At 43.2% G+C, this 16522-nt stretch overlaps 1 protein-coding gene across 1 annotated transcript in view; it reads right to left on the bottom strand.

Moving 5' to 3' along the window:
* Positions 1-8335: 8335 nt before the first annotated feature.
* Positions 8336-16522, bottom strand: part of Pip4k2a (phosphatidylinositol-5-phosphate 4-kinase, type II, alpha) — a 151257-nt gene continuing 143070 nt past the window's right edge. Inside the window, exons 8-10 of the mRNA XM_013014713.1 lie at positions 13096-13339; positions 10940-11043; positions 8336-8617 (exon numbers count right to left, since the gene is read on the bottom strand). Coding sequence (XP_012870167.1) covers positions 8537-8617; positions 10940-11043; positions 13096-13339 — 429 coding nt within the window. The 3' untranslated portion in view covers positions 8336-8536. The remainder of the gene's footprint in view (positions 8618-10939; positions 11044-13095; positions 13340-16522) is intronic.

The following is a 16522-nucleotide window of genomic DNA, read 5'->3' as shown; positions in this document are numbered from 1 at the left end:
TCAAGTGGTAGAGCGCTAGCCTTGAGCTGAAGAGCTGAGGGACAGCACCCAGGCCCAGAGTTCAGGCCCCACGACCGGACCCAAAAAAAAAAAAAAAAGAAGAAAAGAAAAGTGAGAGAAGGGGTGGGTTAGGAGCGATGGTAACAATGTTATCAGACACTTTGTACTCATATAGAGTTTGATAGAATGGGAACCTCTTTGTACAACTGCTTAAAGATAATAAAAATTAAAAAAAAATGAATGGCTTCACAGGTGAACAGCTAGTGTTTGGTTGAAGCCTTCTTTTTGACAATGGGAAGATACTTCTTCATTCACTGAAATAACCTTTTCTATTTACGGTGTGGCTATTTATTAATAGAAACTTGGAAAGCCTGCCGATTTTTTTCTAAATCAACTTTACAATCTGGAACTTAAAAAAAAAAATGGAATGGGGAAAGAATGGGTCTGTGTTCAGAAAACTCTTGTCTTCTGTTTGGTCAAACCTTAGTTTTAAAATGTAGAAGTACAGCCAAAGCAGGAAGAAACTGCCTTCTGGAAATATTTTTTGGGAAAACAAAACCAAACAAAACCTCAGACCATCTGGGTCTGAAAGGCATGAATGGACTGGATAGCCATTGACTCCCAAATTACTAGGAGGCTCCAAAGGGGAAATGCTAGGTAAACACAGTCCATACAAATTCTTATGCTTTCAGAACAATCATCTTGGCAAAATTAAGTCAAAATGGTTTACATTAATTATTACAAAAGCCTTAACCAGAACTCCATGAGGCCAAAAGTTTTTCAAAGTGTGTGAGGGTATAATTCAGTGGTAAAGCACTTGCTTGGCAAGCATGCACAAGACCTCAGAACAAAAGAAAAAAGAAAAAAAAGAGAATAAAAGCACGTATAGAGATATTAAAGTGTTTTTTTTTCACGCAAACCAATGAGATGTCACATATGCTGAAGAACTCAACCATCTGTTTTTGTAGGACTTTAACAAAGGGACCGAATGACAAATTTATTACCCTTTAAATGGTTTCCGTGGATAGACAACTCTGTCCAGAACTGTTATGTTAATTTACGATAACCCTAGCAAATTTCCTAAAGCACAAATTCCAAAGGAGGTATAACTTCCACACACACACACAAAAATCATGGAGTTGCAAGGGACAGCTTTCATGAAAGAATGAGAGGAGGCTCGTCTCCAAATGGAAGGTCCACATTCTCTGTGGATGACAGATGTGACAATGTGGGGACAGCACATTGCATGACCAGAAAATCACGGAACTTGACAGGAAGATGAGACAAACACTCAATATGGAGTTTTATTATTGCTACTCTGAATATTCTGAAGACAAGGAATCTAATTAGAGTGGACACACAGGCTAGAATCAGTATGAGGGTTAGGAGAGACAAAGAAAGCTGATCTGGTCTCCAGGTTTCCAAACTTCAAGGTTTCTTTTCTTTTTCTCTCTTGAACCCTTCAAATCTCCAAAATCTCTCAGCCTGATTTAAAAACCAGAGGCCTTCAAAACTAGTGGCTCATCAAAGTCAATTGCATAATGACTCAATCCTAAAACATGCCAAACTTTTATTATAAAATTCTGCTGCCAAGTTTTGATAAGTAAAGATATGAAGGAGTTGTAGGCAAAGCTGTTTTGCAGAAACTACTTGGTAATATTAAAAGGAGCTCTATTTTAGCGGTCAGCAAACGTCCTGTGAAGGGCTAGGTAGTCATAGACATAAAAGTCTCTATTAACTGCCCGTGTAGCCTGAAAGTAGCCATAGAAAGCACTAAATGAATGTGTGTGATGTATGTTCCAACAAAACTTTATTCACAAATGAAAATGCAGTGGCTCATGCCTATAATCCTAGCTGCTCAGGAAGCTGAGATCTGAGGATCGTGATTCAAATACAGCCCTGGCTAGAAAAGTCCATGAGACTCTTTTTTCCAATTAACCACCTGAAAACGGGAAGTGGCATTGTGGCTCAAAGTGGTAGAGTGCTAGCCATGAGTGAAAAAGCTCAGGGACAGTACCAGGCCCTGAGTTCAAGCCCCATGACCACCACCACCAACAAACGTGTTTAAAATTAGTGACCAATGAGAAAGATTAGCCATTGAAGATAATGGCTAGCTATTTGTGAGAAGCACTTCGAAAGTATATTTTAAGAATAGATTTCCAGCCAGGCGCTGGTGGCTCACGCCTGTAATCCTAGCTACTCAGGAAGCTGAGATCTGAGGATCGTGATTCAAATACAGCCCTGGCTAGAAAAGTCCATGAGACTCTTTTTTCCAATTAACCACCTGAAAACGGGAAGTGGCATTGTGGCTCAAAGTGGTAGAGTGCTAGCCATGAGTGAAAAAGCTCAGGGACAGTACCAGGCCCTGAGTTCAAGCCCCATGACCACCACCACCAACAAACGTGTTTAAAATTAGTGACCAATGAGAAAGATTAGCCATTGAAGATAATGGCTAGCTATTTGTGAGAAGCACTTCGAAAGTATATTTTAAGAATAGATTTCCAGCCAGGCGCTGGTGGCTCACGCCTGTAATCCTAGCTACTCAGGAGGCTGAGATCTGAGGATCACGGTTCAAAGCCAGCCTGGGCAGGAGAGACGGTGAGACTCCTATCTCCAATAAACCACCAGAAAACCGGAAGTGGCGCTGTAGCTCAAGTGGTAGAGCGGCCTTGAGCTGAAGAGCTGAGGGACAGCACCCAGGCCCAGAGTTCAAGCCCCACGGCCGACAAAAAAAAAAAAAAAAAAGAATAGATTTCCAAATTTCACATTCAGAGATTACCACTCACTAGATTTATGAATATTTTTATTTTCCTCAGGGAGACTCCTTGATTAAACAATAACAATGACAACAAAACTGGGATGTTGTTAGAAAAAGATAGGTAAATGAAATAACTCTCATTAGGGTGACGGGCAGGTTCTGGAATCCAGGATTCCAGATGTCATTTTTACTTCTGTGGAGACATCTGATCAGACACTGCCTGTTCAGACACAGAACAGCAGAAACTTTGTTATTGATCCTTTCAGTCCACAATAAGTTTTCTAACATAGTGTACAAAACCTTCCTCATTTTACCTTTAAAAACCGTGTCCTTCTTTGCTTACTTGAATGAAGGCATGAATTTGCCACACAGAAATCTTGTGCTCATTTCTAAAGGAAATAATTTGTAAATCTTTGAGAACCAGTCTTGGTGGTTATTTTGTTCAACAGTTTCCTTATCTGTAACACCTCTTTCAGCAACACATGTGGGATTTTACAAGACATAATCTGTTGCAGCACATTCTGGGAAACTATGATCTTTTATCCCCTCTCTTGTAGAAAGTATTCAAGAGTGAGAGGAAATTACAGATTATGGATGTTTAACTGCCCTTTGGCAGGATTTTCATAGAACTACAAAAATAGAACTAGGATAGGGGCTGGGAAGGTGGCTCAGTGGTAGAGCGCTTGCCTTGCAAGCCTGAGGCCCTGGGTTCGATTCCTCAGCACCACATAAGCAAAAGAAAAAAAAGCCGGAAGTGGCGCTGTGGCTCAAGTGGTAGAGCGCTAGCCTTGAGCTGAAGAGCTGAGGGACAGCGCCCAGGCCCAGAGTTCAAGCCCCACGACCGGACCCAAAAAAAAAAAAATAGAACTAGGATAAACTTCTGAAAGGCATTCCGTTTTGATAAAAATGCACCTACTGTACTCTTTAGTTTCCTTTTATGAAAGAATTTTCAATAATCACTCTAGGTTAAGTCATGAACTCTAATTTCCCCAATCTATGTCAATGGTCAGGCCCACTTTACTATGTGTGTCTCTTCAATATGCTGATACTTTAAAGATACAAGTTCAGGAAAAAGGGAACCAAATGGAAGACTGGCCAGAGGATGAACAACGTTATATGGGTGTGTTAGCTTTCCATTCCCTAAGGCTATTAAAAGGGTTCAGAGGTTTCAATCTAAGGTCATTTGGTCCTGTTGCTTTGGGCTAGTACACCATGGTGTAAGCGTATGTCAGAGGATGGTTGCTCACTTTATGGTGGCCAGGATGTTAAAAAAAAAAAAAAGACAGGAAAGAGCTAGCAATACCTCTTCAACAGCATGTGCCCAATGATCTAACTCCCTCCCATTAGGACCTGCCTCCTAAAAGGTTCTATGACTTCGAATAGTAACACCGATTGAAGAACAAGCTGTCAGCCTTGGATGGGTGTTCAAACCATAACAGCAGGTGATTCCTGAGCAAAGGAATTTAAAAAGCATAGCAGAATTTCTGCTCTTCAGAGAGAACAAATTTTATGGTTTAACAAAGTAATCTCCACATTTTATGCATGAGGCTGAATAAAATGCTATTTAAGAAGACAGGAATAAATGAAGACATGGGGGCCAATTATTTTGAGAGCTCAAAGGGTATACATGTGCAATCATCGCTATGATCACTCATTTCATGCCAGTTAAACATTTCTAGAAAGGCTGTGTGAAATGGTGCTGGTAGGCTCAAGAGCCCACTGATATTAAGAGTTTCAGAGTTTAATTCCATGCCTGACCTCTGGGCCCCTTTACAGACACAAACACACTAGCCACATTAGCACTTTATTTCATATTGCTTCTTATTTCTTGACTTTTTTTTTTTTTTGTCAGTTGTGCGGCCTGAACTCTGGGCCTGGGCGCTGTCCCTCAGCTCTTCAGCCCAAGGCTAGCGCTCTACCACTTGAGCCATAGCACCACTTCCGGCTTTTTCTGCTTATGTGGTGCTGAGGAATCAAACCCAGGGCCTCAAGCATGCAAGGCAAGCACTCTCCCACTGAGCCACCTTCCCAGCCCCTGCCATTCCTTTTTTTTAATCTTTATTCTTGAGAGAAAGTCTTGTTATGTTGCCCATGATGGTCTTGAACTCCTAGATTCAGGGATCATACTAACTCAGCCTCCCAAATGCTGAGACTATAGGCAAACACTACTGCACTCAGACACTTAAACTCTTAACCATTGGTTTCCAAAGTGCTACATTAAAAGGTTAACTCTTCATACCAACCTTTGTTTTATTTTGAATTAAAATAAATTGATTTTCCTGGGATGAGGAAAAAATTCAATCCTAGGAATTAAATAACCCAAATGAAAGGAAAATGCATCCACATTCAAATTATCCACAAAGAATACAGGATTAAAGCTTCCTGCTGACCAGTCAGTTCTGTAATTAGCCATTTATATCTGGAAATCCCAAAAGCATGTAGAAAGAAATCATGGAACTTCTAGTGAAAATGGAACTAGAGTCATAATGTCTCCATGCTTTACCAGTGAAGTAAGTCTTTTTATTTTTTTATTTTTAGAAATCAATCAAACACTAATACATTTTCCAACATGCTACATAGCAAGGAGATAGAATGTAAACAATGCAGGTGACCTTGCCAAAGGCTTAATGGTAGCTTTCAGGAGGTTTGCAGCTCTGAGTAACTACAAAGGGGATGAAGGTGATCTGATGTTAGGCAGAAAGCTGTAACTCCACAGATGCTGGTGATGCATTATACTACACTGATCAGAGGTTCTGGTAGGTGTTTGCAGTGTGTGTATGCATGTAAACTCATGTGTGTTATCTCCTATGTGGCTCAGTACAACTGAGAACATTTTTCTGTGTTGACCTAAGGTTCCTTGTATACCCAATTGTATACTACCAACTTGCAATGTGTATTGGTTATTTCCTAACAGATGAATCATATTAGAACACACATTTTCAACTATGCACTGGTGGCTTATGCCTGTAATCCTAGTTACTCAGGAGGCTGAGATCTGAGGATCATGGTTCAATGCTAGCCCAGGTAGGAAAATCTGTGAGACTCTTATCTCTAATGAACCACCAGAAAATGAAGTGGAGCTGTGGTTCAAAGTAATAGAATGCTAGCCTTGAGCAGAAAAGCTCAAGGACAGTGCCCAGACTCTGAGTTCAGGCCCCATGATTTACCAAAAAAAAGAAAAAAAAGAAAACATTTTTCAACAAACAGCAGAGCGGTTTGTTCCCCGAGTACCTGTGATGGTGAAATGCCTTCAAGCAATCCTTTCTTTATCACTGGGACCCTGGCACTGAACTAAGGTTGATCACTACATGATTTTTCTTCCCTGCTATCTGTCCATCTTTCACTGAACCCACTGTGGCATAGAAGTCTCAGTGATTTTGATAGTTTGTAGAGAGAGGACAAGGCTGTAGAAACTGAAAAGAGGCCATGTGACTTTTTCCCCCTTTTTTATGGACTGGCTAAAGATACTCTCAATGGTAGTGACATTTTGTCTGTAGCAGAAAGAGATGCAATGGAGACAGAGGAGCAAAGAATCGTTCTTGAGAGTCCTCAAAGTGCTTTATTTTGTAAAGCCTGGCTCATGGCTGGAGTGTATTGTTAGCACTAGGAGATACAAGACAAACTTCCTTATCCTGTCCAAACAGCTTCTCACCTGAAATGAACAGAGATGGTTACAGACAAAAATAATGCATTTTGTCAAATTCTAAAAGCAAACACAGATTGGCCACAAAGGAAACAAGTTACTCCATTTCGGTATATGTACCTTATCTTTAATTCAGGGCTTCACATTTGTATGTCTTGGGTCAAAAGAACCACAGCAGAACTTCAGAACAACAAAACAGATGTAGGCCAGAATTAACTATTGGTAGGGATGGCGATCAAATCATAGCACTGATGAACTTAACATACATAAAATACAGAGGGGTATGACTATGTTACAGGGGAGTTACCTTCCTGGGAGAATGAATTCCCAGTCAGTAAAGAATGGTCGCATGGCATTACTGCTGGCTTCAAAGGCTGCCTGCATATGCTGGGTACAATGAAACTTGCGGAACCCAGAAGTAAAGATGACTGGAAAAGGCAGCCGTACAGGAAGACTCGTTGAGTTTTAAGTCATTATTACAGAGTGAATTATTTTTCCCCATGTTTTTGGAATTGCCTACAAAAATCTTCTTACATTTTAAACAAGGAGTTTTAAAGGCACAGCTTTAACACAGCGTGTAAGTTGAGTACCTACTCTAAGCAAGTCTAATAACCTTATAACTTGATGCCTTCTAGAAAAATGAAGGAAAGTTGGCAGATACATGATCAATGTGGGCAATGTTTAACTTGGTTAAACACAATCAGCACAGTTTAGGGCAATGAATTTACAAAACCAGAGTTGGGTTAAATTTGTTTAAAAAATGAGGATGATAAATGCTCATTTGAAAGAATGGAAGAATCATTTCCCTTTCTTTCTTTCTTTCTTTCTTTCTTTCTTTCTTTCTTTCTTTCTTTCTTTCTTTCTTTCTTTCTTTCTTTCACCACCTACCATGTACTTTGAACAAAACATTCACTCATGAAACATTACTGAAGGACACATCTGTAAATGTGACAATCATTTTCACCAGCACTGTAAAATGTCTTTACATGTAAACTTCAAAAATCACATGCTGTTTATTAAATTTTTAGATTCAAAAATATCCCTGTTTTCCTAATAATGTAAACAGTTAAACTGAGGGTTTCAGTTAAAGAGATCATAATTGGTAACAAAATACCATCCTTTAAACAATGGCCAAACAGAAACCTTTTGCAACTCAGATTTGCATTCAGTGACAGGAGAAATTGAATATTAATTCTGTTCATCTTCCTACAGGGAGATGTAGCTACTATTGCCCCAAACTATGCACCTTCCAGGTAAGCTTTGTTTTTATTTTGTAGCATGAATACCTACAACATACTGGTGTAACAATGAAGAGTCTCCAGGCAAGAAAGAAAAGCAAGCAGTTTTCCTAGACATCTTTATAGAGGTGGAAATGTGGACAGAGTCCTGTGGTGGAAAAGAGGGTGGTTATTCTGGGGGTACTGGGGGTCCCAACACTCCAGGGACACAACCCATGGCCATGAAGATGCCAGCCAGAATTCTTCCACCCAGGGATGGGGGCTCTGGTGGCAATTATTAAGGAGAGAGAGAGAGAGAGAGTGTATACGTGTTGTGTAGAAGTATTACCTTTGCATTAAAGTGTTTGCTTTCGTTTTCTTTTTAATCAGAATCATTATTATCCTCATCATTATCCTCATCATTATTATTATGAATACTGTCTCCCATCTTTCAATTCAAAGATAAACTGATCCACAGTTTATTGCATGATGCCAACAGGTGCTCTGATGTGCATTTCCCTTCCCCTCCCCCCATTGTGTCCATCCATTCATCCATCCATCCATCCATCCATCCATCCACCCACCCACCTACCCACAGCTGGAATTGGAGGGTTTTTCTTGTAACATTCTGATTCAAGCCGATCGGTTTTGATTAATTATTTAAACAATGTGCACAAGAGCATGTGCGTGTATGCACACGCACGCCCACACAGAGTGGAAGTAGCTAGAATGAGGCTGGGGAATATCAGGTAGCTGTTAAAGCGAGTAGCCCCCCAAATCGGTCATCTTAGCCTGAAGATGTAAACAAAGGAGGTCTGCTTCCTGCAAGATGAGTGCTTCATTGAGTTTGGTTTTCTTTTGTCCTACACCAAAACCGGTCCTTCCCATGCTCATATCCGTCCAAGGCTGCGCAGGAGGTTACGTCAAGATGTGGCCAATAAAGTCCAAAAAGCGCTTTGAATACTGCTCTGGGTTCACGGTAGAGATCTCTGCACCAGCCTGGGCAATGTCAAAGGAAAGGAATATTGATATAATATTAATGGTTTTCCCAAAATTACTGCTTAGTATCAATTGTAGTAAAAAATAAAGATTTCCTTTTTTTTTTCTTTCTTTAAGTGGTGGGGACAGAACCCAGGGCCTTGAGCACGCTAGGCAAGTCATCTACAACTGAGCCATACCCTAGCCAGGAAGCTAGTAATTAATATTCACTCCTATGCAGCCTCTGCTCTCAAAATACATCAAAGTTCTTATGAATCTATGTCTGAACATCAGGCTAAGACTGGCCACAGCACAATAAGTTCCCATTACTTATCTAGGGCAGTTGCAACTTAAAAAACAAAAACAAAACCCAACAAATCACTTAGGACATTCCCAACACACAGTGGCATCTGTGTGGTTTATATCCAGAGGTGCACAAGTCAGGAAGGCAGGCTTTGAACATGAGAAAAATATAAGCATCTGGAGAAAAGGGGAGCCTTCATGACACAAACATTGCCTTGTGTTTCAAGACTGTCTTATTTAAGACAGAGGGAAATATTCAATGCTCCAAACCAGGACGGCAGAAGTGATGGATCCTGGGATTTGCTCAGGTTTGCCCTGACCTTATAGCCAGTGAAATCTATGTTCCTGGCTGAATCTCCTGCAAGACCTGCACAGACAAGGAAGCTGGGCCCTTGGCAGAAGTCCAGTGAGAGATCTTCTATTGTTGGATACCCAGCACTGGCCAACACACACAAGGCAGAGCCTGGCCAGTTTCCTGAGCTGCCTGCAAAGGGCAGGAGCAGAGTTCAACTAAGTCACCAGGGCTATTTTTAGACAGTCAAGTTCATGGGCAAACTTGTAACTTCCTGGCCTGGACTGTTTGGGTTTTCACTGAAGAGGCAAGTCTTGAAAACAGAACACGGCTGTCAACAGTAGTAGGCCAGTTCAATACTTCTCTGCTAAAAGTAACATCTGGGTTTTGTAAACTGCCCATGATTTTAGGCCATGTAGTAAGTAAGTAAGTGATAGAAGTAAACTGGTAACTAAGAGGACTGATGGGGCCACAGTGTACTTCGATTTCATAAGATGCATACTATGGAACACTTATAAAACATCTACCCAGTGGTTGGCTCCAACAGACAAGGCGTCAGGACCGCTTATTTGGTGTTTCATTCAGGTATACAGAGAGAAAGTGCAGGTTCTGTCCAGTTTTGGCTTTGCAGTGTATGTGTGTTTTCAGCCAGAGCTGTGCATCAGAGAATGGCCAGAGGCGCCTCTGGAGCCCCTCCCTCAGCTTCTGCACTAGACTGAGACTCAAGAGCTACTCAGAAGGCACCTCTCTCCCTGTGCTCTCTGGGCTTGGGACGGGGGAGGCTTTGGTTTGGGTTCCGTTATGGCAGGACCATTGTTGAGGATGGGATTGAAATATTTCTTTGGCAAATGGAATTTGGTTTTAAGCTGCTCCCAGTTCTGGGATGACAGCCTTTAGTTGTGTGCTGATTCTGGCACGTCTGAATTGACTCCATGCATCAACGGGAGGCACCCCCCCACCCCGGCCTGTGTGAACAAACAGCCTGACTGATCTGTACTCTTTAGGACCCAGAAGGTCAGATGGGTTCCTACAATACATGCATAAAATAGACACACCACCATATATGAAGTTCAGCCAGACAGGTGGGGATTCTAGTCAAGGACCCAGACCCAAACACAGTGCTGGCCCAGGCTGGAACCCCATTTCTATCACTGCCTAGTAATGGGCTTTGGCACGTCACTCCTGATTGAGGCTGTCTTCCTCAGTTTCTCCAGGGGGCACACTAGTGTTTTACTCTAGCTTGTCATGGGGATGAAGCAAGTTAATATGCCTAGAATAGTGATTCTGAACAAGCACCATAGAAATGAGGAACTAATATCATGAAACGCTGATCTTATTATACACAAAGGATTTCTCTATTAGGAAAAACCACACTCACTATGAGAAAAGCAGAATTCTGCATGTGAGAATGGACTAGAACAGAACAGAATTCTGAGAATGCTCCTTCAGTGTGAAACCTTGCAGCACCAAATTGTCTCCAGCACTTCAATCTGTGTTTCTCAACAGAGGAATCTATAGAATATTCTAGAATGCAGGTGGCTATTAATATCCCCTGTGTGGAAATCCCAGTCTAGGTGATTCACACCCGGGTCCAGGAGAGGGGTAAGAGTGGGGACAGGGGATTGGCTGAGAAGCCCCTAACCTCTGCAGAAAAAAAAGCATTATGGGAGGACTCAGAATAGCTTGGCGGAAAGGAGCAGAGATCAGGAAGGAACACCCCTCTCCCCATAATAGAGAGCCATACTCACGCCATGTTTAACAGTTTTTGCAGCATGGGCAGCTTTCTTTTTTGCATCATAATGAGTAAGAATATCAATAATGGCCATGAAATACACCTCTTTCCTGGGTGAGTCTGTAAAGGGAAGAGAGCACAATCACTTGTGGAAAAGCATGAGGTACCCAGGGAGTGAGGACTGAGGTTCGGGTGAAGGAGAGTCAGCGGCGTCAGGAGTGAGAGAGCTCAAAAAGAAGCTCAACTCCAGCAGCCTGCTTGGCTCCTTGTACCCAATTCTCGTCAGTTTAAAAAGTTAAAACCAACCAACCAACCAAAGGAGCATCCTAACAGTGTAGGCGATTGTCAGTGAAGGTCCAAATGAGAACAAGTGTTTTATATTGGGGGGTTGGTCCTGGGGCTTGAACTCAGGGCCTCATACAGTTGCTTGACTTTTTGACTCAAGGCTGCTACTCTGCCACTCAAGGCAACTCTCCACTTCTGGCTTTCTGCTGGTTCATTGGAGATGAACAGTGTTTCTGAGTTGTCTGCTCAGGCTGGTTTTAAACCTAGATCCTCACTCAGCTTCCTGAGAAGCTAGAATTACAGGCATGAACTACCAATACCAGGTAGGAACAAATGTTTCTGTTTGCCAACTCTTTAATGACAGCTTTCTTTACTAGTAACTGGTGTATACAAAAAAATGTGCTTTATAAAAAAAAAGTGCTTTATAAAGCCAGCACAACCATTATGCTATTGATCCTTTCCTACCATAAATGCACACTTCACAGCTCTCTTGTCTCATTGCATATGAAATTAGAACTACATCAAGGCTTTTTATCATCTTCATTAACTACTTTCTACATATTCTCAAAACTGTTTTTCAATTATGGATGGTAAGAAATGGATATCCCATGATATCTAATTTTCTAAGTTGCAAAAAGCAACGTTGGTGAGTAAAAGGGAGCAAAACTCAACTCAGGCCCACTTTGTTGGTGTGTCATTGGAGATTAAAAAAAATTAATGAACCACATGTTTATTTTTTAGAAAACAAGAGGCTATTTTTATTATACCACTATTTTTTTTCCTTCATGGATACACAGCTAAGATAGAAGTAATATTTCTTTAGATGCCCAATCACTTAGACTTCCAAGATTATGCTGGGTCCTACTCTAGAAAAGAGGGTCATAGGCCTCTTTCCAGGGGAGGATTGTAGAGGACAGATGGGGGCAGATCAGATTCTCACTCACACGCAAGTGTGGCTGTTGGCCACAGCATACCTGCTCCACTGGACAGCCACCTGAGGGTCACAGTGCATAATGCAGAAATGATTTGTGATACTACTGACTTAGAAAACAGATAAAGGCTGAGTGCCAGTGGCTTACCCCTAGAAGCCTAGTTATTCTGGAGGCTGAAATCTGAGGATCATGGTGTGAATCCAGTCTGTACAGAAAAGTCTGTGAGACTCTCATCTCCAATCACAAAAACTCAGTGTAGTTCAAGTAGTACATTGCCAGTCTTGAGTGAAAAAGCTAAGGGACAGTGCCCAGGCCCTGAGTTCAAGCCCCAGTACCAGCTAGCAATGAAAAAAAAAGAAAAGAAAAAATAAAAAAAAAGAGAGAAAGAAAATAGTTTAAAATAAGATTTAAAGTGTTATTTTTTTTTTTTTTTGCCAGTTCTGGGGCTTGAACTCAGGGCCTGGGCACTGTCCCTGAGCTTCTTTTGCTCAAGGCTAGCACTCTACCACTTGAGCCACAGTGCCATTTCTAGCCGTTTCTGTTTATGAGTTACTAAGGAATCGAACCCAGGGCTTCATCCAGGCTTCATACTAGGCAAGCACTCTACCACTCAGCCACATTCCCAGCCCATCATTTCTTTTATATGTTATCTATAAACATGGGTAAATGATTATACACACACATACACACATACAAACACATACAAACATAGGTAGATAGGTAGTAGAAGACTGTGTGACAGTTCCATTTCATCACTTAACATCACAGAATTCAATAGCAGAGATTTCCATTCCTTCTTCACACTCCAGTCCCCAAATCAATGCACCTGTATGCTGCAGGACTGGTCCCGCAGAGAAGCATTCTTGTAATTGGGGTTATGATGACACAGAGATCACACTGCAAAGATCAACCCATTCACTGCACATGCAAAAGAATTGCTAGTCACTAAGCTTACTCTCATGGCATTTAATTCCATAGACATCAATACTTGGATCGAACTCGCCGGGAGCCAAGGGTGGTGAGCTGTTGAGAGTGTTTCCAGGACTGTCTGGTGGGGTCCCGATGGGGTGTGTGCCATCGCTCTCCCCCTCCTCCTCGCCTTCGTTCTCCTCACACTCCACCTCTTCTTGCTCCGCTCTTTCCACATCATGAATTCCCACCAGAAGACTGTAATCCATGAGCTTTAACTGGGCGAGAAACTGGGGGTTTAGAGGTGGGGGAGAGGCATCAAGTCAGTCATCTGTACCTTTGTAACCATCCAGATTTAAAGAACATGAACTCAAAGCCTAATGCCAATGGCTCACACCTGTAATCCTAGCTGTTCCAGAGCCTGAGATCTACGGATTGTGTTCAAAACCAGTTGGGACAGAAAAGCCTGGGAGACTCTTACTCCACTAACCCACCACAAATCTGGATGTGGAGCTGTGGCTCAAGGGGTTGAGGGCTAGCCTTGAGCAAAACAGCCAGGGACAGCACCCAGGCCTTAAGTTCAAGCCCCAGGCCTGGCACACACACACACAAAAGACCATAAACTTAACATGCATGGGAGACAACCCTGGAGGGGGAGGTACAAGGGGGTCATGGAGGTCCCCACCCCAGATCCTCTTCCATGATGCTCCCAAAATCCCAGGCAGTTACTTCTTCCATTAAAACCCAGCCTCACACTTCCAGCTGGTTCTGAGCTCAGATTATTTGCCCTGAAATGCAAAGCTGGAGGTGGAGGCTTGCACGAATCACTGAGGCTGGGTTACACTGGAGAGCAGAGAGCATGCCCAGCATGAACAAGCCCAGGAGGGAGGGAAGGGCAAGTTTCTCCCAACAATGAAGCCAGCGATTGGGAAATAGCAGGGGCCTCCCAAGTAGCTCCGGCAGAGCCTCAGAATAGTTTGGAAAGCACTTTGAAATTCTGTACACTGGCCAGGAAGGGTTCTTGTACTCCATCACAGCCCAAATGTTTCAATCATTTGCTTCAGTGAGCAATGAAGCCCCTCTGTCCTTAGCTCACTTCCCTCTGAGGGAAGGGAGGAGGGGACAGAAGATGAAGGTACTTTGCTACCTTCGAAGAGCCACACACCAAACTTCCTCTTATTCTGTGCTGGTCCAGCCACAGCTGGAATGTAAAGCCCTGTGAGTCTGGCTACCCAGGCCTGCCAAGTTCTTGGTTTCCTTCCTTCCTTGTTTTCTTCCTTTCTTTCTTCCTTCCTTCTTTCCCCCCTCCTCCTTCTCCTTCCTTTCTTTCTTTACTTCCTTCCTCTTTCTTTCTTTCTTTCTTTCTTTCTTTCCTTATTCTTCTTTCCTTTCTCTCTCTTCCACCCTCCCTCTCTCAATTTTGGTGCCAGTACTGGACTTGAACTCAGGGTCTGGATGTTATCCCTCTGCTTTTATGCTCAAGCACTCTGTCAAGTGAGCCACAACTCCAGTTGCAGCTTTTTGGTGGTTAACTGGAGGTAAAAGTTTCACAGAAGCTGAGTGCTGGTGGCTCATGCCTGTAATCCTAGCTACTCAGGAGACTGAGATCTGAGGATCATGATTCAAAGCCAGCCCGGGCAGGAAAGTCTGTGAGACTCTTATCTCCAATAAACTACTCAGAAAACTAGAAGTGGTGCTGTGTGGCTCAAGTGGTAGAGCTCTAGCCTTGAGCTGAAGAGCTGAGGGACAGCGTTCAGGCCTAGAGTCCAAGCTCAACGACCAACCAAAAAAAATAAAAAGAAAAGTTTCAAAATTTCCTGCCTGGCCTGGCTTTGAACTGTAACCTTCAAATCTCAGCTTCCTGAGCAGCTAGGATCACAGGCATGAGTCACCAGCTCTTTGCTTTAGGTTAGGCTTCAGATAGGGTCTGGCTTTAGACCTTGATATTCTTACTCACATGTAGGTGAGATTATGTAGGTGAGATTATTATGTGAACTCTCATATCTGGCTTCTTCATTGAGATGGGAATCGCACTAGAGTTTTGTTTTGTTTTTTACCTTGATCCATCCTTCTAATCTGTGTTTCTGAGTACCTGTGTGGAAGCCCAATTTTTAGGCTTTGAAAGGGGCAGAACAGAGAAACCTTACACAAGTTTGATATTCAGATACTGTAGTAAGGTAGGAAAAATGGGCTTATTTAAAAGCAGAGGCTGGACTCATGTTTAATCCATGCGGTTGAAGAAGCAGCCACTCTTCCCTGTCCCTTCCTTCTTCTAGTGATGGCAAGAATGGACTTTTTACTGTCTCTACTGTCCCCAGGCTCCCTTCTTAGTGCCAGACTGCCATCCTTCCGGGGGGTCCTGACAGTATTAGGTTTCAGGGACATCTGGCTAGGAATATGTGTGGACAGCCATCCTCACGAATCCCCACATCATGGCTGATTGGGCAAGCAAATGTATAAAGTGCTTGAATCTTTTACCAACACAGGACCTGTCTGTAACCATGGTCAATGACCTGCTCTGCTTTCCCTGGGGCCCAGGATATGGATAAGAACTGAATGCTATGGGCTCTGGGGACAGCTGACCAGTCTCAAGGCCAGGCTCTGGGTGCTCACTGAGATGGTAGACAGGCTTGGGAAGGTGGGGACAAGTCCACAGACTTCAAGTGAGGGAGTGGGTTCAGGAGTCATGCTACTGCTGGAGGTTTTGTTAAAGCAGCTTTCTCCAAAGCTCATGCTGGAAGAGAAAGAGTTAAAGTCCAGGGTTCCTGAAGACCTGTCCATGTCAATAAGGGATGCTGCTCCCCCTCAGAATACCTGGGGTCTCCTATCTTGGAAGCACATTTGGAAATCATAACTAAGTGCACACTGTGAGCCATTTCTGCCCTATTTGTGGGTCCAAGGCTCCGGAGAGACTGAACTCAGCCTCTGGGCTCCTAGAGAGGCAGGTCAGTCAGGGTCTTTTTTGTCTCCTTCACTGCCCCTGCTCCACCTAGTATGTACCTGGCTTTGAGCCCTGCACTTAGGGCCTCTGACCACCTTCATCCTGAAGGCCTCTCCAGGGGCTGAGGCAGTGCTGGGTGACCAGATGACAAATGTACGCCTCAGAGTGCTGGGCTAGGGGACAGAAAGGGAGGATGGAGACTTCACCTCGCTGCCTCAGCTTTGCTGTGTGGCAGGGAAAAGTCCCCTTCTCCTCATCCCTGCTCTCTCTGGGCACTTGCGAGGTCCCTGGGAGATGGAAAAGAACCAGGGGCACCCTGAACTCCCCCTTCTAGCCTCCTGGAAAGGGAAGGTGTTTTCAAGCTGCAAATCTGGTTTAGAGCCATTTACCAGAGTATAAACAATACTCCCCCCACGGGGACCTTGGCTCTACTGTCCCCTCTCCTATCCTCTCTGATCTCATCTGAACACAGGTGCTTCTGTCAGGACCTTCCTCTGGGGTATCCTTCCCCTCCACCCCTGGGGCTCAGCTC

This window comes from Dipodomys ordii, unplaced genomic scaffold (genome assembly GCF_000151885.1).
Source record: "Dipodomys ordii isolate 6190 unplaced genomic scaffold, Dord_2.0 Scaffold24, whole genome shotgun sequence".
Taxonomy (NCBI): domain Eukaryota; kingdom Metazoa; phylum Chordata; class Mammalia; order Rodentia; family Heteromyidae; genus Dipodomys; species Dipodomys ordii.
The sequence above is the reverse complement of the archived record's forward strand: the minus strand, read 5'-3'. Positions and strand labels throughout refer to the sequence as shown.